Source organism: Ostrea edulis, chromosome 2 (assembly GCF_947568905.1).
Source record: "Ostrea edulis chromosome 2, xbOstEdul1.1, whole genome shotgun sequence".
In the NCBI taxonomy this organism is placed as follows: Eukaryota; Metazoa; Mollusca; class Bivalvia; order Ostreida; family Ostreidae; genus Ostrea; species Ostrea edulis.
This window is the reverse complement of record NC_079165.1, coordinates 56,556,487-56,580,314: the sequence shown is the minus strand read 5'-3', so window position 1 is coordinate 56,580,314 and position 23,828 is coordinate 56,556,487. Positions and strand designations below refer to the sequence as shown.

The 23,828-nt window shown below is 35.2% G+C and overlaps 1 protein-coding gene and 1 long non-coding RNA gene across 4 annotated transcripts in view; one reads left to right on the top strand and one right to left on the bottom strand.

Annotated features, from left to right (window-relative positions):
* Positions 1–9,051, bottom strand: part of LOC125682463 (uncharacterized) — a 29,403-nt gene extending 20,352 nt beyond the window's left edge. For both annotated transcript variants that reach the window (XR_007372560.2, XR_008800071.1), the window contains exon 1: positions 444–9,051. This is a non-coding gene — a long non-coding RNA (uncharacterized LOC125682463). The remainder of the gene's footprint in view (positions 1–443) is intronic.
* LOC125682461 (sodium- and chloride-dependent taurine transporter-like) overlaps positions 1–23,828 on the top strand; it is a 48,700-nt gene that overhangs the window by 4,236 nt on the left and 20,636 nt on the right. The window contains exons 1-12 of one of the 2 annotated variants that reach the window (XM_056154521.1): positions 5,871–5,910; positions 11,795–12,031; positions 14,459–14,590; positions 16,217–16,514; positions 18,737–18,869; positions 19,401–19,535; positions 20,895–20,998; positions 21,091–21,215; positions 21,363–21,475; positions 21,698–21,835; positions 22,098–22,197; positions 23,363–23,463. In XM_056154521.1, coding sequence (XP_056010496.1) covers positions 11,797–12,031; positions 14,459–14,590; positions 16,217–16,514; positions 18,737–18,869; positions 19,401–19,535; positions 20,895–20,998; positions 21,091–21,215; positions 21,363–21,475; positions 21,698–21,835; positions 22,098–22,197; positions 23,363–23,463 — 1,614 coding nt within the window. In that variant the 5' untranslated portion in view covers positions 5,871–5,910; positions 11,795–11,796. Of the gene's footprint in view, positions 1–5,870; positions 5,911–11,794; positions 12,032–14,458; positions 14,591–16,216; positions 16,515–18,736; positions 18,870–19,400; positions 19,536–20,894; positions 20,999–21,090; positions 21,216–21,362; positions 21,476–21,697; positions 21,836–22,097; positions 22,198–23,362; positions 23,464–23,828 lie in introns of those variants that run through there. The other variant, XM_048923058.2, reaches the window with a different exon arrangement.

The window sequence follows — 23,828 nt, the reverse complement described above, 5'->3', positions numbered from 1 at the left end:
GCAGAACAGGAATTATTTTTCTAGATTCCATAGCTCTTGGCACTAGTGATACTTTTAACTAATACTCAGGTGATCGATAAGGCCTGTGGGCCTCTTGTTTACCTTAACTCAGACATTTTAAAGCGTAAATTCAAACACGAAAGTTACATAATATATATGCATATATAGGCTTTTATGTGTTTGGACGTGTCAGTTGCTTGCACTTATTTAAATTTGTAAAGCCCATTCTCTAGTGCTTACAGTTTTGAGGCCTTGCCATGCTGTCTTCCGATAACTTTTAACACTGACATTTATAGGTTTTACATGATGTGTTAAAGCATTGGTCGCCTACACTGTTAGTAAAAAGTCACTTTCTAAAATAGAGACCAAATGCTTACTGCGAATTCATCTTTTACTGATGAATATACATATTAACGCGAAATGATAGGGAAAAGAGTACTTACTTGTATGTAAACTTTATGTGACATCAAAACCGGAAGGCCTAGGCTTGATGTTTTATTCTGGCGCCGCATCAAAGCTATTGCGTTTAACACAAACTCCCCGTCGAGGCCTTATTACGTCACCTACGAATAGACCTCTCCTATGTGACGCAGTACAATATACAGATTTGTATATTGTGAGTCCGCGATTATCACGCAGACAAATTACACTAAAGAAGTAGTTCGCAGTTAAAAGTTTGAAGATATTAATATTAAGAGCATTAATATAAAAGTATGGATTTTATTTTAAACATAAAATGATCAAAAGATCATTAAAAAGTAGGGAGACTGTACAAATCATTGTGTAAAGTAATGAACTTGATGTTTACGTTCTTGTTTTGAAAGCTGTTTACGTTTGACGTTATGTTTTTTCGTCATTCTACAGTGACGTCACAGTATACGCGGCCTAGGAAATCGCTATCCCATAATGCCTAAGTGGAAGAGTTTGGTTTGTGAGCAAACGAACGTGAACTCTGGTGGAAGTTTGCGTTTAACATAGGTAGTAACTGTTTCGTCATCAAGCGCCCGTGACATCATGTGATACCGTGACATCATGTGATACCGTGACATCAAGGTATCACAACCGTAACTCAACACTGAGCATAATTTATCTTTACATCGACCACAAGGAGGTACCGTATGGATCTCTTGAAAGGACATGAATCGCAAGCTTAGCATAATCATGTTTCTCTTTCCCAGAAGGGGGGCATATTGTTTTAGTGTGAATTCTTCTTCCTCTTCTCATACAAAGTTTGTCTTTTGACATAGGCCTTTGATATTTGGTATGTGGGTATACAATAATAAGACAGTGTGTCGCGTACCATTTTTAAAAACATTGACCGTTTATGTAAAAGTCAAATAATAGAATTTTGGGGGCATTTTTTTTATCCAGACCATAACGTTTTTGTCTTCTGACGTAGGTCGTTGATATGTGGTATATCATGATAAGACAGTGTGGCACGTGCCATTTTTGATTACCTTTTACCCTTGATCTTTTATGTAAATGATGGATTATTTTGTGATTTTTTTTTTTGTCCGGACCATAAATTTTTTGTCTTTTGACATGGGCCTTTGATATTTGGTATGTTGATAAGTTTAATTTACTATCATATGTTCACAACACTGTTCCTTGGTTGAAGCACATATAGGTGACTGTTATGTACCATAACTCTTAGTTTTCCACTTTAAAGATGATCCCTAAAAATCTTTTAAAAACTATGGAAATGGAAGGGGAGACATCAATTTTAGTATGCTAAAACAATTCTTCCTACTTTTTCAATGCAATAAAACCTTAACATGTTTTTCACCCATAATACAATATCTAAGCAATGTAAATGTCTTTTGTTTAATTGTCTAGTTTACCCCCAAAATATTCAATTCTAAGCTATTTTAACAAAAACTACCGTGGTGGTTGTCTCGTGCAACCAGACGCTCTGCTTTTCCCGTAATTATCCGAAGAGCAGAGCGTCTGGTAAAGATACGCGATAACGTTTGTAACGTCAGAGCGAGACTTACCAAAATTTCGGTATTTAATTTGATTGGTTGATTCAACACACCTTCAAAATAACGACTACCGAAGAAATTTGTAATAGATTGAATTTTCCGTTTAAGATTAATCATTTACAACTAGAGTGTTTATAAAAACTTTTGTAAAAGGAAAGGATTTATTTGCTGTTCTACCGACGGGAAATGGTAAAACCGTTTTATCAAAATTACTTTAGGAGGCAAAAGTGAAAGTACAATTTCCAGCTGACAAAGAGCGTAATATTTTTTTATTATGGGCCGGCACGAGCCGGCCCATTCTATGAAATAAGAATTTGAGAAGTGTATGAGTTTCTGCGGGATGAGTGTGTATTTTTTTTTTAAGTTGGATTACTGATTATCATGATACGTTTTCATTTTGTATGTAAAGTAATTCGGTGGTGTTTTTTAAACATTTGTTTTTGTTTTGTTTTTTTGTTTTTGTTGGGTTTTTTTGTGTAACACACAGGTCACGTGCGCTTATCTGCTGACCTATTTATAGAGGTGGCGTCATTTTTTTTTTTTGAAAAATGCATAATTCCAAGGGTGCTAAAGAATGTTTTGATTATTGCATTATACTATTTTGTTAAATATTGTCACAGGTTGTGCCAATAAAATTTTCAATCTTGAATAAATCTGATTTATTTCATAGCGAAAGGTTATGATATTTGGATAACCCAAATTAAATGTCACAGTTTTAATATGGAAAGTGTGAAATTAAATTAATGCAGTATTCATGCAACAGTCATTGGTTGAATTATTTTGCACATTAGAAAATGTTTGCTTAATATATTCAAGTGATAAAAGCTCAAAATTTTCCAATAATGAACATTGTAAATATTCATCAAACTTATAACATCCAAGGAGCAGAATAACCCATATCTATTATTTTGAGGTCATTCAGATGAGGCTTGTAAGCCATGGTCCTGTGTCACGATAGGCGTTAGCACGATAAAGAACCCTCACTGCTCAATTCGACCGAAGGTGATGTCTCTATAAGAGTGAAAAATTCGAGAATGAGACGTAAAGCAGCATATAAACACATTATTCTGAGGTCACAATTGTTTAAGGTTAAGGTTCAGACTGCTCTTTAAAAAAGTCCACTGGAGAACCTTTGCCTACTGAACATACGTAGTTCACAGATCTTTAAGGAGTAACAGATTACTGTTCATTTTGTATGTTAATGGGTCGAATTTGGACACTTGTCCAATCAATATGTTTACGAGACAGTTTTAGTTTATGGAAACAATGATACTCTCTTGGAAATTTGTTCGGCCCATAACTTTGGTGCGTGCACCAATGTTTCTTGTTGTACATGTAGTAATATTTTCCCATTAGTAATCACTAATGAAGGATCAACTAATTAGCATCAAATTTCGGAATTGACTGTTTATGTCAGAGAAAATCCAACGGAAACTAAATTAGCGCTCCCTAGCGGTAACAGTTATTATCGCGTGTCTTTACCAGATTCTCTGCTCGTCGTAGATTTACGGAGACAGCCGAGTGTCTGGTTGAACGAGACTACCGTGGTGGGAAAGTACCAGAGAAAGAAATCACGTGATGACATTTCGAGCTCGACTGTAATTGGATGTTTTTGTTTGAAAGTATGATGTAAAATAAACCCCGACTTGGTTAACTTGTCCAATCGTAATCTTTGGGTTTTCTTACAGCACTGTTTCATTGTAATTGCCTCTTGGTTGTAGCTCATTGATGAGATCTCCGTAAGTATTGGATTGTGTGATTCCATTCGCCAAATACCAACTGAAATTAACTTCTGGTGGGATGGCCTAGACATTGGTTCAACTATTATATATATGAGGCCATTGTAGAATTCAATATCTTCTCAATTTATCGAGACCGATCGCAGTAACCCAGTGGGAGAGCATTCGCTTCGTAACCGGGAAGTTGTGAGTTCGATCCCCGCTCATGCCATGGCCGCATTAAACCTGGGTCTTCAAACAGGTAGTGATTGCTCCTTCGCCAAACGATCGGCATTTACGGTTCTTTCGGATTGATATGACTTTAACAACAGGAGTTGGCGCGATATAAAACCCTCACTTCTACGGCCCAGATCGCAATGCATGGGTCTGAATTTGTGGTACTTCACACCTACAGCTGGTGATGTCTCCATATGAGTGAAAATTCTCGACGGGACGTAAAAACAATCAATCAATTTATCGAAATGTTTTCGTTTGTGTCAGAGATTTCTTCTGTATATAAGATACCCTATATAAGAGATTTCTCTTTTAGGAAACATAAGAACAGAGTATCAAGAGATATGTAAATTATGAAAAATATTTTTATCAGTAAAAGATATCTTTGTATAATTCCAATGTTATTACAATTGTTTTGATTGGACAGAAATAAAGCTGAACGAGAATTTACACATCAATAAATCTTAAAACGTGATGAATTTATACGCGCCTGGAAGCAAATAACGTAGTGCAGGGAAACTATTTATTTTTTGAAAATTGTTAATACATTAACAAATTGAAATTATAAAAACCAAACATTCTTTTTTAGGACTTTATCGATATGTAAACTCTGGACATTTTACTTACAAACTGAATAAAAGTATATAAGAGATATATTTTAAACATTATCTCTAAAGAAAAATAGATATCATTATAGATCAAAACGATAACTCTCCAAGTCGAATAGTTCCTTGTCTATAGGTGCGTGTATACCTTCCTCTAAACAGACATCTCTATAAAATAAAAGATATCTTGAAATGTAAAAGACTTTTAACGACATACAATCTAAAAAGGCATCTCTATATCTTGAAATGTAAAGAAATATCGAATTCGACAAGAAATCGTAAGGTGACTTTACATGTAACTATTTTTGTGTATTGTTTTCACGGTCCTTATTGTGTAACTATGTAACTTCCTGTTGCCTCTTATACTGTGCACGCACCTGGTCATTTTCTACCTATCCTTGTTCCAATAAATGTACCTGTATTTGCATTCTTCTCACCCTTTCTTCCATTTAGACTTGGATGGTCTTATCTGACTTTATTGACGATGAATTATGCAATATATGAAGTACATGTACAATGGTACTGACCTATATAAGTACTGACGAAGTGGATTACAGAGACACATCGTGCCTATAGCAGTGTTAGTAACTTGAGATCATGTAATTTCTCGGTAGACCAGATATAAGCACCCTGAATCATTCTGTAGCGGTGTATCATGCTCTCAACATTCCTCAGACTTGAATTGTTCTCAACATCTTAAACAAGAGGACAGTGGGCCACACCGCTCACTTGAATCACCCTGGTCCTGCTATTCTCAGAAGATTTTTAAAAGATTGACCCCTTTTTTCCCCTAAAAAAAATTAAAACCCATTTTATAGTCCCACCTTAATCCCACAGGACCATGGCTAAACTGAACTTGAATCCACATAATATGGGGATAGTTCATTCAATTTTATCATTTGACCTTGCTGTTCTGTAGAAGATTTGCCACCGCGCCATTATTCATGTACTGTATTACGTAGAAATTTGATCCTCGATTCTAGCCCACTCTATCCCCAGGATCCACATAAAAAACCAACTTGCATCAACACAACTTGGGAATGCTTGCATGTTTATATGAGTTAGTGTGGGCCCTGCTACTCTTAAGAGAAGATTTTATTTTTTTTCCTCCTGTTTTTTTTTTTCAAGAAAGAATCTGCACTACCTGACGATGCTTGCATATTAACATGACAAATTATGGCGTAGCTCTTCATATTAATTGAAAATACTTTTTAGCTCACCTGAGCTATAAGCTCAAGTGAGCTTTTATGATCATCAGTTGTCCGGCGTCCGTCTATCTGTTCGTATGTCCATAAACTTTACAATTTTTTTTTTACTTGTTCCAGAACCACACGGCCAATTTCAACCAAACTTACCATGAAGCATCCTTGGGTAAAGAGTGAAATATGCTGGTGTCTTTAAAAATCTTCTCAAGAACCACTGGACTAGACTTACGTGAAAGCTTCCTTATCAGTGTAGATTCAGAATTGTTTGAATCATGGTCTCAAGGGTTCGGTGGGGCCACAATAGTGGATAATTTTTTTTACATGGGGATATTATAGGGTTATTGAACTTATATTGGTGAATATTGGCACGAGTTGGCTGCAATATTCACCAATATAAGTTCAATAACCCTTTTATTATATAGCTAAAGTATTTCGTTGTTAAATTATATCCCTTATCACTAAAAATACTCTAAAATAGACGAGAATTCGTCAATATTGGCATCTAAGGTAATGTGCAATGTCAGCCTGCATTTCTTAACTGTTCAATATTAAACCCGTCATTAATGCATGAAGCAAACTGATTTTGTGAATGGGGACATCATAATTTATGTACAGTAAAACATTTTGCTTAAATGATTGAATATTATATCAAATACCGGCTCTGTCAACTTCGGAGGAATTTTGGCTTGTTTACGTCGTTACGGTAACGTCAATATTGAACGCTCATATTCGGAATGTTTCGGGCTCACATGATTTACGCAATGCAAAGTTAGCGTTCAATAAATTCTAATGATATTGAACGCTAACATTCTCTAGATTTTAAGCAGATTTTATAATAGACTATTTATATTAGCTATATAATAAATAGGAATATTCTTTAAAGCAGAGTAATTACGTCGCCTTTGGAATTGTTGTAGTGTTAGTAAACTGTGACTTTTGCCCGGTTCAGCTTTATTTGCTGTTGATATTTTTCATTTTAAGGGTGGTCTCTCCTCATACTTTTGACACATTTCAGAACTGTCTAAAACTATAAGGTATAGGCATGATTATATGGAATTCTGGGAATCATATCTAAATCTAAATATTACCCCTTCCGATTATTAAGACTATGGCGATCAAACCACTATAAGATTGTGTAATGGGAGTCTGTCTCTTGTTCCCGATTGCAAAAACTCACAAGTTATTGACAGAGACATGGGGAAATTCTAGGAAATCTGAGTTACAAGGATGTGTCATGTTCAAAGCTTTATATATACATGTATTTAAATTTTGTGTGCTATGAATAACAGCTGATTTTCGTCTGCACACCAGCTGTAATTACACCAGCTGCCGTTCTTATCACAATAAACAGTTTTAAATGCTCTGAAAACTTCATTGCACATAAACACGGTCGGAACTGCTTTGAACTGGTACTTTTTAAAAAGGTAATTATGTGAGCCTAGCAGTTATAATTGGCGATTGGCATTTTTGTTGAATTATTTATACCAACAACCCCGATCGTTACACGTTCATAAAAAAAAAATCGCCACCGTGTTCAATTGATTTCCTGCGAAAATGTTCTGCCAACAATTTGGTAACAAATCTTTTTTCCATACTGCGGTCGCAAAGCAACTATAGGAAGTTGTTTTGCATGCAAATGTGAATCTATATTGCAAATGTACATTATGGAAACGACCTGTTGAAAGCCTCCACATTCCGGGGAAAACTAGAATATTATTGATCGAGGGGTGTTTCCAATCACGAGTTTCTTCCGTGTTTGGAACTTTCATTGAAATTTCAGATTACCTATCAACACCGATTTAAGGCTTCTTTATGTAAGTGAAACGTCACTTTCCTCAAAATCGATAATATACATCTATTCACTTTCATCATTTACATACCTATCGATTAATTGTACTGGCTTTTTTCCATCTTATTTGTTCAATAGTTTGTGAAATTTGTTCTCGATATCAGTGGTGGATCGTGGACTTTCTAGGAGTGAGGGAAGGAACCAAGGATGGAGTGAGCACCAAATATACGATCCCCTTGGGCAGTAGGGGGGGGGGGGGGGGGGGGGGCTCCTGATAAGTTTGGTTTAAATGACATAAAATGGCAATTCTATTCGATATTTAAAAACAAAGTAATGAAAGAGAATGACTCATTTAGAATATTTTTGTGTTCTAAAGAAGAAGCCATCTGGTCCCTTCCCAAAGTATGCCACTGGAACTTTCACAACGTACATGTATATACGTTTCATATAGGTTGATGAACATATATACTACATATAGTGGTCTTTCAGTCTCAAGATCATAAACTCTGAGGTCTTGAAAAAACTGGGAAGGCCTTTTCGTTAGAGTCTTTATTAGCTTCGCACTCATGAAAATAATAACAACTAAATCAAAACTGAAAAAAAAATAATTTAACATTGAAAATCCTTTCTGTACATGCCATATTTTGACATTCAAAGAACTTTTACTGCGATTCCATGACACTATGCTATTTAAAAAAAATAAACACAAAAACAACGTTATATAACATATGCAATACAACCTATGATTGGTCAAATGCTGTCTGACGTGTTTCAGGCCTCCGTGGCATAGTGGTTAGAGCATCGCACTCAAAATCACACGGCCTCTCACCTGTCGGCGCGGGTTCGAATCCCGCTCGGGCCGGTAAGTGTGAACGTTTCCCAGTTTACTTGCGGAAGGTCGGTGGTCTCTTCCCAGGTACATTGTATCTGGGTTCTCTCTTCCACCAATAAAAACTGGGCGCCACCATATATAAACTGAAAAATTGTTGAGTGTGGCGGAAAACATCAATCAATCAATCAATCTGACGTGTTTCATACCGATTGTTAGGGCGTTCTTGGCACACTGATTTTGACTACAGATAACTCCGTTTACCTGATCAGGATATAGGGCTCACGGCGGGTGTGACCGGTCAACAGGAGATGCTTACTCCTCCTGGGCACCTGATCCCACCTCTGGTGTGTCCAGGGGTCCGTGTTTGCCCAACTAACTATTTTGTATTGCTTATAGGAGTTGTGAGATTGATCACTTTTCGTTATCTTCGCCTTTCATGCAGCCAATTAGCGTGTATATTATACAATTGAAATACTTTTTTCTCCACGTTCAACAGTACTGGGTCGTCATTGTTGTTCTATCCACCGCTTGGTCTTGTCACAAGCTTTATCACAGCTTTTTGTCAAAACTCCGTAGGTTAAAGGGGCTTTGCCCCTCTGTCCCACTATATAGCTTCGATGACCCACTGGGGGCTTCAAAAAAATTCTAGACTCTCAGCCTTTTACTGTGCCCCACCCTCAGAAAGTTCTGGATCCGTCACTGATATCAATCTGATTAAAACCAGATCTTCAATCCGCTCCTCTATTGGCCATGTCGCTAATAGAGGAGCGGATTGAAGATCTGGTTTTAATCAGATTGTCACTGATATCAAACTTCTTTAGAAATTCAAAATTCAACCAAGATCCATTTTCATTTAAGTGCTACGGTCACGTATCGTTGATTTATAATCAGCTTTCGGTGGACTACTAGGGTATGAACTGCACAATAAAAGTAGAGTGTTATAATTATACATACTTACTATGTTAATGTTATATGCATCACTAAATTGCATACCTACGTGCTTTACATGTACATGTACATATATATATTTACATATGTATATGAATTGTTAGTACTTAGTTTATTGTCACTATAAATCTCATATTGTGTAGCATGATTGTATGCCAACATGTGTGGTGAATCAATGAATAAATTAAAATATAAGACAGTGATAGATCTGGAGGGGTAACAGCGGTTACAACACCCCCCATTGTTAAACATCTTCCATTGTTGAACATTATAAACAAAATGATCATTTTTGGAGTCTTTGGTGTCTCTTTTTGTAGGGGGGGGGGGGGGGGGGGGGGGGGCTAGGTAAAGAACCATTTTGAATCACACCCCTTTGAAAATTTTCTGAATCCGTCCCCGCAACACCGGTCCTGATTCAGACTTTAACAAAGGACTATGCAATTGATTTACTGTCTGCAATATTTTCACATCCTTTTTTTTCCTGTAGTCAGTGGAAAAACACAAAGGATCAACATTGGGCAATGACATTCATTACAGTAAAAAGATACAGGATATTTAACTTCCAGAGTTTGGTACTCCTTCGTGTATAGAAGTGTGTCGGTTACACATTTACACATGTGTGAATGAATACCACGTGACTGTATAGCCTGCGCGAGCACATCTTTTCATTATAATACCTTACAGATCGAGTGGGCAGCGTAAATAAAGTATTATATTAACTACCAGTTAGCGCTGACCCTCGTTGGAAGCACATTTAATTGAAGACAGCGGTAAGATTGACTTTCTTCATACTCAATGTCATTTTTTCTATAATATTGAGAAAAAACATGGCCATACTCAAAATAAAATCGATGAATGTTATGATAAAAAGCCGGTAAATTTCCATTCCGCATGGTGTGTAACATGTTGAGAGGAAAACTACTATAACGTTCTTTTTAAAACTAATCCGAGCCGAGCTATTACTAAGAGGATGTGAATCAGTGCTTCGGTTTTTTTTGTAATGTTTAATGGAAAGCATGTTCTGTATTTTACTGATAGAGATAACTTATTTTTAACTCGGCTTTTTTAATGATGAGACATTCAGTTCAACATGCAAATAACTGATAATGCATGCATTTTGCCTTGAGAACGAGGAAGTTGTAATGTGAAGTAAAACCTAAAATATGAATATGTATGATCTAGATGTCCTTTTTGTCAAGGATGCATTTGTTAGTGTTAATATAGCAACAAATGAAAATGTTGTATAAAGTAACTGAAATTAAGATGGAAACCTGTCGTGTAGCCGGGGTGCTTGTGTGGGGTTGTCCAATGACGTGTGTTCTACAAGTGGACTGGTTCAAAAATAAATTAACAGTTTTACAATTTACACTGTATTTTGATTTAAACATCAACTAAATGTACAAAATAAGTCAAATTTACATTGCATTTGAAGTGTGAAAAGGTTCTAATTGAACCAACTCATTCTTCACATTTGTAGATTTAGTGATTTTCATGGTACATGTTGTTGAAAGGTCATTTACGTTACGTAATATCGAGCAAATTAATCAAAGGTGGGGATTTTAAATCACGCATTTTGGGTTGGAAAATTTGTGCATTCATTGATTCGTTGATTTCTACATTGTATTTGTTTTGTAACTGCGCTGAATTTGATTGAATAAGCGTGTCTGATATGATTTAATTGTTAAATTTCGGGGTATTGAAACTTTGCTCAGCTCTATTAAATCCCCACATACACAAGTCGCAACAGAGAGCCATATTTAGAATTGTCGCTGCAGACTTTACATTGTAGTCAAAACAGCCCCAAAAGCTCTATTGTTTAACATTGTGCGATTTAAATTGAAAACCGGACCCCCAAAACAAATCAAAATGGTACATGAATTTAGGTGAATCAGTCGATAGTCCGCATTCCACGAACTGAATTTGATGAAGACAATTCGTTCAAATGAACTTCAGTTCGTGACATAAGTCATTTTAGAGATCAATAACATGATATTGCTGGGAATGAAGTTTTGTTAGAGTGCCAAAGTAAAACTAATATTTACATTGTAAAGAGCATTTATGATATTTAAGCTATTGTGTCGACACATTGCCAGAGTATTAATGTCTTCACCGCTAAATGCTGCCGACGAGACCTCCTGTTTTAATGAAACAATACGATGTGGATCAATAAATTGATATATTAAGTACAATCTCCATACAACAGGCACACATAGACATATATATATATATATATATATATATATATATATATATATATATATAAAGTCTCTTTTACCAAAGTAAAATTAAAATAAAAATCTTCTAAACACTTTCTTGAAATATTTCGACAGTGTTACTGGTCTTCTTCAGTCGTGTTTCAAAAGAGAGTTTTTAGAGTGTTTATATATATATATATATATATATATATATATATATATATATATATATATATATATATACACGTATACACACACACCATTGAGTCCCTTTTTATCTTTTCAGAAATGAATGAGTCAAAACAAAATGGTTACTCGGAGGGAGAACCATTGTCATGGAAACAACAGGAAGCGGAAGCTCTCTCCTCAGACGGTTCTGCGACAACTTCAAGTGATGGGCCGAAAATGAAACAACGGGAAGTATGGGCGAACAAAATGGACTTCCTATTAGCTTGCATTGGGTTCTCTGTAGGCCTGGGAAATGTGTGGCGGTTTCCTTTTCTGTGCTACAGAAATGGCGGTGGTACGTTTACTTGTCTGGCATTGTTGTGTTTGCATCAATATGTCCGATAAGTCTCAAATTAGGGTCTGCCATGTTGATGAAAATGTAAATAGATAATTAATCGCAACGATAAATACTTGTTCTAGTTATACAGAGCAATTGATCAGGAATATGGTTTTTCCTCACAAATCCAAGTGCACGAGGTATTGGACATACACGTATATAAAAAAAAAAACCTTAGAAGCCCAATAAGTTTCGTCTGCGTAGAATATTTTCCAGCTCATTTTGACATTTTGAAACATCTCCAACATTGCAAATAATTATTTTTGAAACACGTGTATGTGTTTTGAATTTCATGTTTTAAATTTTTCCCCATACCATTCAATTTTTATGACGACGAGTGAAAAATTGCACTTTTATTCGGCATCCAAAGAGAATACACCCAAGCAACGATGAATAATATCATATCTCCTTAGGAAAATTTCAATATCTGAACAGGAAATTATAAAACAAATATACGTAACAAGGAAATTTGAATAATACAAATCGAACACCTCGACAAGTTTATTTCCTTAAGGGTTTCATATACTAGCTGAAATAGATCATGTATTTGTTATGCTCCTGGGATCTAAGATGGAGGGCATATTGGATTGGGTTTTTTTTTATTGGGGGGGGGGGGGGGGGGTCTGCTTCTTTTTCTGCAATATTTAACGTCATTCATAACGTTGAACTATACAAGATATAAACGTCATATAAAATCAGTCAATCATACTAATGAACTAAAAGGTCAATATTATATGACTGCTAAAGGTCAAGGTCATTCATTAAGTTTGCCACAATTGAAGGTGGCCACGTATGGAACATTGCGCTTCACGAACACGACTTTTGTTTTTATTTGATATCTCAAATTTATGCAGAAGCCTTTTCTTTTTAGCTAGGAATACATCAGTAAACCGTTTATTATTTTATTTATGCACGACAACCATGGAGGCAAAATCTGTTAAATGGAAAAGTACTGAGAACACATACCAGGCTATTTACGGTTTACTGTGCGTGTCACAACAAACTGAGGTCGAGTTCCCACATCTGGATTTCACATTTTGATGGTGTTACATATTTAATATTGTGTAATTAGTGAGTGACATGTGTTTAAAAACCTTTAAACTATGGGTACAAAAATGCAGGGAGAGTGAACTAGAGGATGCTGAACACAAATAGCGAATAGAATGTGTACAAATTCGCTAGACATAGCAAACAAAAAACAAAACGCACTCAAAAACGTTCTTCAGAGTGGAGCATTCTCTGGTCATCCATATAGTACTGAAGCTAACGACTTGAACCGCCGGCAAATCATATCATTATTCAGTTTATGCATGTATAGAATGGGAAAGCTAATTGCATTTGCTAGGATGAGCATCATAATTAAGTGTCTAAACACCGTTAGGTGTCATTTTTGGGACAAAGCATTCATCTATCTTGTCAACTATCTTTTTTTCTCTATTCACCATCTTTTGAACTTTTGAACCTTATATACAAAGATGTCGACACACCTGAGCTAATTTATTTTTCACATGTACTGATGGTTTGGTGGTCCGCCAAGTCGAGATCTTCATATCAGCGTTTTATTAATTACTTTTATGCCATCCGCAACTAGATATGTATTTTGGATGGAAGGTAAACAAGCAAGAAAAGTTGTGTGATTTCATCTTTTTATGGTTCCTGTTTCTAACTAACATACAGATTTTTGGTTAAAATACGTAACAAATCTATCACAGCAAACCTAAATACGTAAAAAATCTATCACAGCAAACCCGAATACGTAACAAATCTATCACAGCAAACCTAAATACGTAACAAATCTATCACAGCAAACCTAAATACGTAACAAATCTACCACAGCAAACCTAAATACGTAACAAATCTATCACAGCAAACCTAAATACGTAACAAATCTATCACAGCAAACCTAAATACGTAACAAATCTACCACAGCAAACCTTTGAATAGTTCAAACTTCGAGTGTAAAATATGAAAATAGATCGTGATTGTTATAGTCACGTTTATTTCTGTAGGGAATAAAAATAAAATAAGGCGACAGGAATCGGTCATGTCGATGAATTCTTTTAAAAGAGCCCAGTACAACAGCTCATGATAACGCATACACATTCAGTACATATATAGACCTACTCTCTTAAACCAGTGAGCGGTAAAGTGGTCGGTATCAATGGAAGTGTGCAGTTATTCAACATACATGCAGGTCTTAAAAGTCAAGATTTAACGATTGTATTTTCATCAATGAGAAAATGATTTCAAAATCTACTTCATGCGATTTTATGTGAAAGTTATGAAAATTAACATTGACATAATTTATCATAAAGATACACAGGTGCATGTCTGTTGGAAAAATTAAATCCATAGAGATTTTCGTTTACATTGTCTTTTGAACAGGTGCTTTTCTAATCCCCTACTTTACGGCCGTTTTCCTGGGTGGCATACCCGTGTTTTTCCTAGAAGTGTCTCTGGGACAGTTCATGTCAGAGGGTGGTATAGGGACATGGAAGATAGCGCCCTTATTCCAAGGCAAGTATACCGTAGTCTTATTGTAGTCTTAACAAAACTTAACAGTTTAAGTATATTGTAGTCTTAAAAAAACTTAACAGTTTAAGTATACTGTAGTCTTAAGAAAACCTACAGTTTAAGTATATCGTAGTCTCGAGGTGTTGGGAGTTCGAATCAAGATCTTTTGGGAATAAAACTTGAAATTTCGTCGAGAAATTGTAAAGACATGTGTATCCAGATATACTATAGAATAAAAACTGTTTTGAAAGCAATACATTCATTGCCTTTCACTTATAAAAAAAAAAAAAAGGTTGAAAGAACTTATTCACTGAGGCACTCATTTATCATCTACAGCTGATCTATATCGCATACCCTTCATTTACATTCCACTTAGGAGTTAATATCTGTAAGCGATTATTACTGTCTTTACTCTTTGAAAACTGGTTCCTGACGTCATTGTTACCTGTACTCTGTATTGTGCATTTAAAAACTGTTCAGAATGTGAAAGGGGTGCATCTGTTTACAATGATTATTAAGACCGTAGTTTGACAATGTGATAAAGAGTTGCAAATGGATTAATACCAAGACCGTTCTTATCATCCAACCAAAATAAAGCACGGACGCTTTGTGGATTTATTGAGTTTGATATCTACAGTTTTCAGTTCAAATGACTTGTAGTGAAGTCCGAAATCTGTTGTATGCAAGAGAAACATTTCATCTAGCATTTTGTCTAATTCATTCTTCTAAACATAATAAAACAATAATAAAACAAGCAAAAAGGAGACAAAAACGAAAGATACACTCTCCCACTCCTAAAATTAAAGGAAGGAAAAATAGCACAGAGGGAGTTGCTCATTTCAGCTTCATAAGACGACCGGGGAGCCTAGGGGAGGGATCTGAAGAACTGCTGGCTGTTGATCTCGTGAAAATTTCAAGGAAATTGTGACCCGTGTCCTGGGAAGATTAGATAGAGATTCAAACGATTTCAACAACATCAACAACCCGAAACTTTATAAATCTTAAATATGTAGGATCTGTTGGTCTAGGTTATTGCACTAAATAAGGGGAATGAAAATCACGAGTAAAATGTGTTATTCCATTCTTACATGTATTGATAAAAACTCATTGTTCCTTGCATTTCACCACAAATTTGAACCCACCCGGTAAACTATGTTGTCTTCAGACAACTTTTGTTTTCTTTCCATTAAAATTCTTAATGTCAATAACCTTCTTTATTTTTTTATTATTATTTTTTTTTTTATTTTTTTTTTACAAAATTTGGAGAAAAATTTTAAGTGTAAAAGGTTAGTGTGATGTCGGATCACGTCTCTCTCAAGTCATCGTCCTTTCCTGAATTTGAGCATTTTCTTCCCGGATATGGACCTCATCAGCAAACACGGAATGTGTCTTTGTCCTGTCTCGCTGTTTAAATGATCCACCGTATCTCAGTTTTGTGTATCTTTGTAACAAGATGGTATCATATCCTGGCCTACCCATTATACGTTGCTATTTTCAATCCTGAGCTAAGAATACTTATATCAATAATATCATTGTAGATTTCTAATTTACAGAATGGAAGGAACAGTATATTCAAAACGTTCAATGACACAAATAACAAACATTAAAGATATCCTTTTGTTCTTGTAGGAATTGGCTTCGCATGCACAATTATTGTGTTTTTACTTAATTGCGAGTACAACATCATCTTGACCTGGACTTTTTATTACCTATTCTCCTCATTCAATTCCGTTTTACCCTGGTCCCACGGAGACAATGAATGGAACACAGAAATTTGTCGTCAGGCGACAAGAAATTTATCCGCCACCAACGCCACAAGCCTTGTTTCAGTGGTCAATACCACAATGTCTGCTGTAGCAGATTCAGTTGCCAATGTCACCAACACGACCAAAGTGGGAAAATGTGATCCTGTCACGGAATTTTGGGAGTATGTATTACTTTTACTTACCTTTTTAAATAATTTCAGGTTATAGGGTTTTGGTATTAGGATGTACCATCTGAAATTCTAAATCATGTTAAAAATGTCAAAAGAAAGTAAACGAGGCTTCAAACCGAGTTCACGGATAATGCTGTAAAACGTTAAATAGAACAGTTTAATTATGATGGATTAATGAGATGTTTTATTGTAGTGCAGTGTTGAGAGTCGCAATCTGTCCCCCATTTTTTTTCAGCTGCTACCTTTAATGAAGGTAAGAACATCGACCAGCGGGCAGAGATTTGCGACTTTTAACACGAAGGGTGTTTCATTCTATTGGCACAGACCGTGCCTGGATCAAGATGGCTAGATTACCACGTGGTCAATGAGACACCCTTTCTGTCACAGTTTTGTGAATTATATTTTATTTTAGTGTAAAACAATGATTGTTACGTGACAGCAGCAATTCTTTTTGGGCATCTCTAGTATATTTGTTTTCAAGGATATCATTATCATTTATAGTTTAGGTATTTTTCAACAAGAATCACGAAGCGGTATTCAAATGAATACAGTTTCATTGATGAATTTCAGGCAGATCATTGTTGCAGAATACTTAATTTGATAAGACCAATTGCAAACGATGTATTTTGTAATATGACGTGTACCACACTGATCTCTGATATGAGAATGTTTTACTGTATATGAATGAGAAATATGACAAGCATGTGTATACGTCAGAGCACACTGGTTATGAAGGTTTGCCAATAATTCATATCTTCGTTGTCAGATTTAGCTAAATTCATTTCCAGCATTTTCATAAAGCAGGGTTTTCAAATTCCAAAGCTCTTGATCATCATCTAACGAGGAATGAAATGTGTAATATACTATTTAATCAAAGGATTTATCGAGAATCGGGAGGAGGAAGAATGTTGGGAACCTTGCTTTCATGAAAATAGACATGCATTGGAGATCATGCTGGTTTTTTACAGCCTTTCTTAAAGCCTATATGATTTTATCATCTACAATGAATTTGGATATATTGCAGTTTTACACGCAAGTGTAATTTGAAATCATCGATATATAATTATTCGTTCAATTAAGGCTCACAACAACAATAATAAACCTGCGTTAAAGAATAACGAAACGTTTTGATCAAATTCTTAAAGCTGTTGAGAAAACCTTACAGAGGGGGATATTTTTGGCGCATTATTACTCCACAAGCCCTCGTAAACGCTTTGTAGTGAACAATAACGAACAATTTACATCATCTATCCAATTATTATTGTTGTTCAGTGTGAGCATTACCATCTGCTGAAAGCAAGTTCTGAAGCAGTTCAATTTTCTTTACGTACAGCATATAATCGTTCTTGGCTACCTAGTTCTAATGTGTGGTGTTTAATCTGTATTATCTTACTGACATCTTGAAATACGGTAATCCAAGGATGATCAGATTTCAAGGAAAAATGAAGATCGAACTGCTGTAATTGGAAACGGGAGGGGATATTAAATATGTGTTCGTAAATAAATTATGTGTAAACTGCAAACTAATATCAGGAAAATATGGAAAACCAAGGAAATGGTATCAGTGAATTGAGAGATTAATATTCAAAAATATATTTAATAAATAGTTTTTTCTCCTCATGAATTTTCACGTATATTTCTTTAGAAAGTTTAGCAAATTGCAATTCCAATATACATGTAAGAGGCGGAAATGATATGAATTTTCAAGAGGAGAAAAATCAGCCGCTAGAATTATGTCTCTCTATGAATAGTATATGTAGAATTAATCTTAAACATGCTAATTTAAATGCAACAATTGAACTATGTCATATACATATGTACTTATATATATAAAAAAAATCTCTCAATTCATATATTTACAGATACGTTGAAAATGATTATTTTTAGCAGATTATAAGCATACCCTAATCCAAACTTAAACCTTCATAATCTGTCATTCTGGAAACAAAATGTATATTGGGGATGTAAAATTGTGTTATTTGGGTCACTATATATAACTTGTGTTATAGATATATATCTGTATAAATCATTTTGTTCTCAGAATCTGACTCTGAAATACATGTACAGCATTATCCGTTACTTTCGGTTGGAAGATATTTCATGATCCATCTTATTAATGACAAGCGATGTATTCATCGCGGATGAAAAAAAGGCGCATGTATACAAAAAGTTTACTGCGCAAAACGATAACACACAGAAATCACGTTCTTCAGGAGAAAAGTGCTGCAACTCTCCAGCGGTGTGGACCACGCTGGGACCGTCAAGTGGGATCTGGCCCTCTGTCTACTGTTAGCTTGGATAGTCGTCTATGGCTGCATTTGGAAGGGCATTAAATCTTCGGGAAAGGTGATGACTTGTGTCGGAATGTAAAAACCTCTCCAAAATGGGGGCTTTTTAAAACGACACAGAAAACTTCTTCACTCCCTTTGTGAATTAGTTTCCTAGAGCCTATGCAAACTCCTTGAAAACAATATTCGACATTCCCCACGACCAAGGCATCCATTGTCTTCCACTTTTGATGTTAATCAAATTGTTTTTTGAGCAGGTACCACTATTTAAGTGTCAAGAATTTTTTCTTCGACACTTCTTGCAACGTTGGACTGTATCTTGTTTTCAGTTTCAATATTGCTTCCTATGGCATTAAATTTGCATCTTGCAATTAAAAATCTTGAATACAAGATATGATAAAGTAAAATCATGGGAGTTTAATTACTCACCTACCAATTCCTTACATACTATAAACCTTTATAATGATAATTGAATGTAGTAATGTAGAATATCATTTCTTAGTAGTAATTAAATGCTTTGGTATTTAAAGAAGTCGCGCATGTATTGCCATCTTCCTTTTGTTTATCCACTGCCTTGGATTTTTATTAGGTCATGTACTTTACTGCCACAAGCCCTTACCTTCTGATGCTCATACTACTTATCCGTGGGGCAACGCTTGATGGGGCTGAAGAGGGCTTAAAGTTCTATTTACTTCCGGATTGGTCAAAGTTGAATGAACCACAGGTAAAGTTTTAAAATATCTGAAAAATAGAACTCATCAAATGCAAGTATTCTTTTACGAATTAAGTTTGAAGGTAACTGGGGGACATAGATCAACATTTAGGTCTGAATATTTGGCAAAACACGTGTTGCTCAAGAAAAAATTTCACAATTCATTTTGTCATGCACTGAATTATGTTTCAGTTAAAATTTACATTCCAATATTATTTTCATATGAAAAACTTTAAAATGTGAATGTTGTTTAAGGTAAAAAGATGTTCGTAACATCACAAAGTCGAAATTACAATGGTGTTGATACCACAGTACCACACCAAATTATAAACCAATTTATTCAAGAAACAGCCATGGCTATATGTTAATGACGAACAGCGCAGAAATCCTACAAAATGTGAAACTCAAGGAAACTTTCAAAATATTGCATGTAAACGAATATAAGTGTTTTATTTTTGACATATACATGTATGTGTATTGTGGAAGTAACAAATAACGACGAATATTAAACGGCACTTCTAAAATATATCCAAAAATTGACATTTAAGCCTGGAATGAGATGTTCTATAACCTGTGCTCTTCCGCACTTATATGACACTGCCCTGTTGTTCATTCTGCTTTGGTTTAGTATAGTCGTCACATTTTCCGCATTCTATTTCTATACATTGTTATTCAAGTGTGTGCTTGGAGAGTAAAGTAATGAACTCGTTACGGACAATCACGATAATGCCGAGTATAAACGAATTGTAATTAAAAATTACGCCAATTGGTTGACATTGTTCGTATGTTAGAAAGGGTGGTTTTGCGTAGACATATCTCTGACCCATGGTCATTTGAACGGAGTGCAAACAATGCCGAACATTTGTGTCGGGTTTTTATGGTTGTTTTGTCTTGACAACGGGTAAACCGTATTAATGTAGTTCTCGAGACAAAATATATGTATAAAAGCGCTATCCAAATGTAGCGTATTCGTGAAATAACAGCGACAGACAGACGTATTGATCGCGAAAGGGAATCTTTGGATATGATGAAAATGTGAGAAATTGATTTAAGTTACCATGGAAACATGCTTTCAGTCGAAGTATGCTATACACTTTAAGTGCCAAATAAAACTTTTCTTTGACTTTTATTTCACTATAAGCTAGGTATCTGCTTCACATCACAGATCTGTATTAACCCAAATACAAAGATTGCTTCTGTAAACAACACAACAAAACGTCCATAATTTTCCTGGAGATCTAACATTATACTCGACTCGACTGTTATGTTGTTGCTGATTTTGCAAACACCGAATACCCGGGGCACCTCATCCCAACTAGACCTTAAAATCTAGAGCTTAAAATTCTACATGTTTTCATTTTATCACACAAGGTGTGGGTGGACGCCGGAACACAAATCTTCTTTTCCTACTCGATCAGCTTGGGAACACTGACTGCACTGGGAAGCTACAATAAATTCCGACATAATTGTTACAGGTATTGCTTAGCATCTATTTTCTTCTTTACAATTCCATCTGTCTACAATTTAAGTAAGTCACAATACTGAGGATTTTGTATGTCTTTTACAGAGATGCTTGGATTTTTGCGGCTGTCAACAGTTTTACTAGTATTCTTGCCGGGCTCGTCATTTTCTGCGTCTTGGGGTTCATGGCCAAGGAGCAGGGTGTTTCTGTTGCAGATGTTGCTGAAACAGGCAAGACTAAAGACTACAGAACATAGTGCTCAAAAAGCATTTAAATATTTTGATATTTATCCTTATGTAGTTCAAAGTCAATGATGTGAAGTTTGCGAATGAGTTCACTTTATCAGTTGATGAAAATTGCACTTTCGTCTTCTTCAGGTCCAGGACTAGCATTTATCGCGTATCCCACTGCCGTAGCACAGATGCCTGTCGCTCCCCTGTGGTCAATTTTATTCTTTATAATGATAGTCTTGCTGGGACTTGATAGTCAGGTATTATAATCAACAGTTATGATTTTCAACATACACTGTAAAATGTGTACAAGCAAATTTGACAAATTTCGTTTATGAACTGTGAAATACCTGCATATGTTTTATGTCTGTGTAATCGATTGAATGTTTTCACAACCATTGAATATGAATATGCTTTGTGATAATGAATTATTCCTGTAATGACTAATCTGCTTACAATGTATAAATTTGTTTCCGTTGCAGTTTGTTGGAGTTGAGGGTTTTGTTACTGCTTGTGTAGATATGTATCCACATTATTTACGAAGAGGAAAACGGCGGGAAATTTTCACCGCGATCGTCTGCTTAATTTGTTTCTTTATTGGACTCTCAATGGTGACAGAGGTACGTATCGCAAACATCAATTGAATTTCTATAAAAGATGACATACAATCATGCTAACGTTCATTACATTTTCTTTAAAGGTAAGTTAATATTCTTCGCGCAGATTTTTTCTTTCAATTTCGTAGGTAGGTTGAGAAAATAAATCTAAAAAAAGAGTTAGAATATAGCATAAGGGAAGCCTATACATGTAATATAGGCAGTTGAGAGAATAATGTTAAATATTGTTAAATGTACACACTAAACGATAACTCCGTCCACCTAGGGCGGAATGTATGTATTTCAGTTATTCGACTACTACTCAGCCAGCAGAATTGTTCTCGTTGTTGCCTTCTTCGAGTGCATCGTGGTAGCTTACATATACGGTATGTTCCCATCAAGAAATCCCTCCATGACTTGGTTTACAGAAAGCAAAGAGCATATCATTGTTTGGAAATCCAGTTATAAATTCGTATTATTATAATTTCAAAATCAGGAAAACAAAATTCTGATCCATACAAAGTTTTGCTTACTAGTGGAGGGATTTCTAATATTGGCGGCAATTTGTATTTTTATCCCTAAATCTAAGTCCCCCTTTCGCCAGCCGCCTACCCTTTTGGTCATAGTCACCCATTTCGCCAAAAAAAGAGAATTAAGCATAGTTCAATTTAATCCCTGGACTATGTGGTCCCCATTTCGCCATTTGTATAATGGACACTGTGTTACCTTTTTGTTGTACAATGGTAAAGGGAAATTTTTAGGTGATGTAGAAAGAACTTTTCGTTTTAATAACTAATCGTGTATAAATAACTTCCTGTAAATGAACTGAAACTAAACACTAACACTCTTTTCGTTTCAAGAGCACATTTTTATTTCAAAGACTTTTGAATTGTGTGTGTGGCTTTCACGTTAATATCAATTTAATCTGCACGAAGGTTCTTACGGATTAGAGGTGTTAATTAGATAGGTTTGTGAGCGATGGGATGGAATCGATTTGAGGTGGAGAAACACGTGAGGCTATCATTGCATTGATACAACAACAATATGAATTTTTCTTACGACACTGGGATTATCTATTCATTAGATTTTTATCACTTAGCCTATGGCTTGCAGTGGACATAATCATTGGAATATGACCACAAAAATAAGAAAACGTTTGTTGTAAGTTAATTTAGTTCATCACTTGTAAAGTACAATGGGGTTAAGGTCTTGTCTCCAATACGATTTATTGGACAGCGTCATGCAACTTTGGTGAGTAAGTATACCAAAGTCAAACACATCATTTTAAATTACATTGTGTAACTTTCTTTTTTTTTATTATTATTCAAGGAACAATCAATTTGTAAGCTTTCATTTTTACAATTGACATATCCTACCTTTTTTTTCAGAAAACATTTTAATAACTCTCATGCAACAACTACAACTTTCCAATTTTTACTAAAAGAGTGATCTGAAATAATAATATACCAGCTCTATGACTTTTACTAACGAAAACAGACCACATGGATGTTGAAATAATATGAGTTTCATTTCATTTAATTTTTCTTGTAGGTGTTAATCGTTACTATGACAACTTAGAAATGATGTTTGGTTTCCGAATCACACCACTGATGAAGTATTTCTGGCTTTTCATCACTCCTATTTTTACGCTTGTGAGTAATACATATCAATAATGTACTTCTCAATTGGATTCAACCAATATCTCTATTTTCAATATTGTTTTCATTTATGCCTGTATTAGCTGTACTTGTTTGACAGGAGTTAGCTACTCATAATTTGTTCAGGACAATAGGTCTAAGTCAACCAACCAACCCCCATCTCTTCTTTTTCTGACTGAAAGATGAGGGAGAGGAAACTGATTTTATTTAGACTTATACAGTCCCTCCTTAATATAGTCTAGGTCAAAGATAAATTATAGAATTAGTACACCGACTAAAATACCATAATTTAAAGCATACAAAAATAGTATATGTAGTTACATGCAATGTCTCTATCTAATTCCTCAATATTGTGAGGT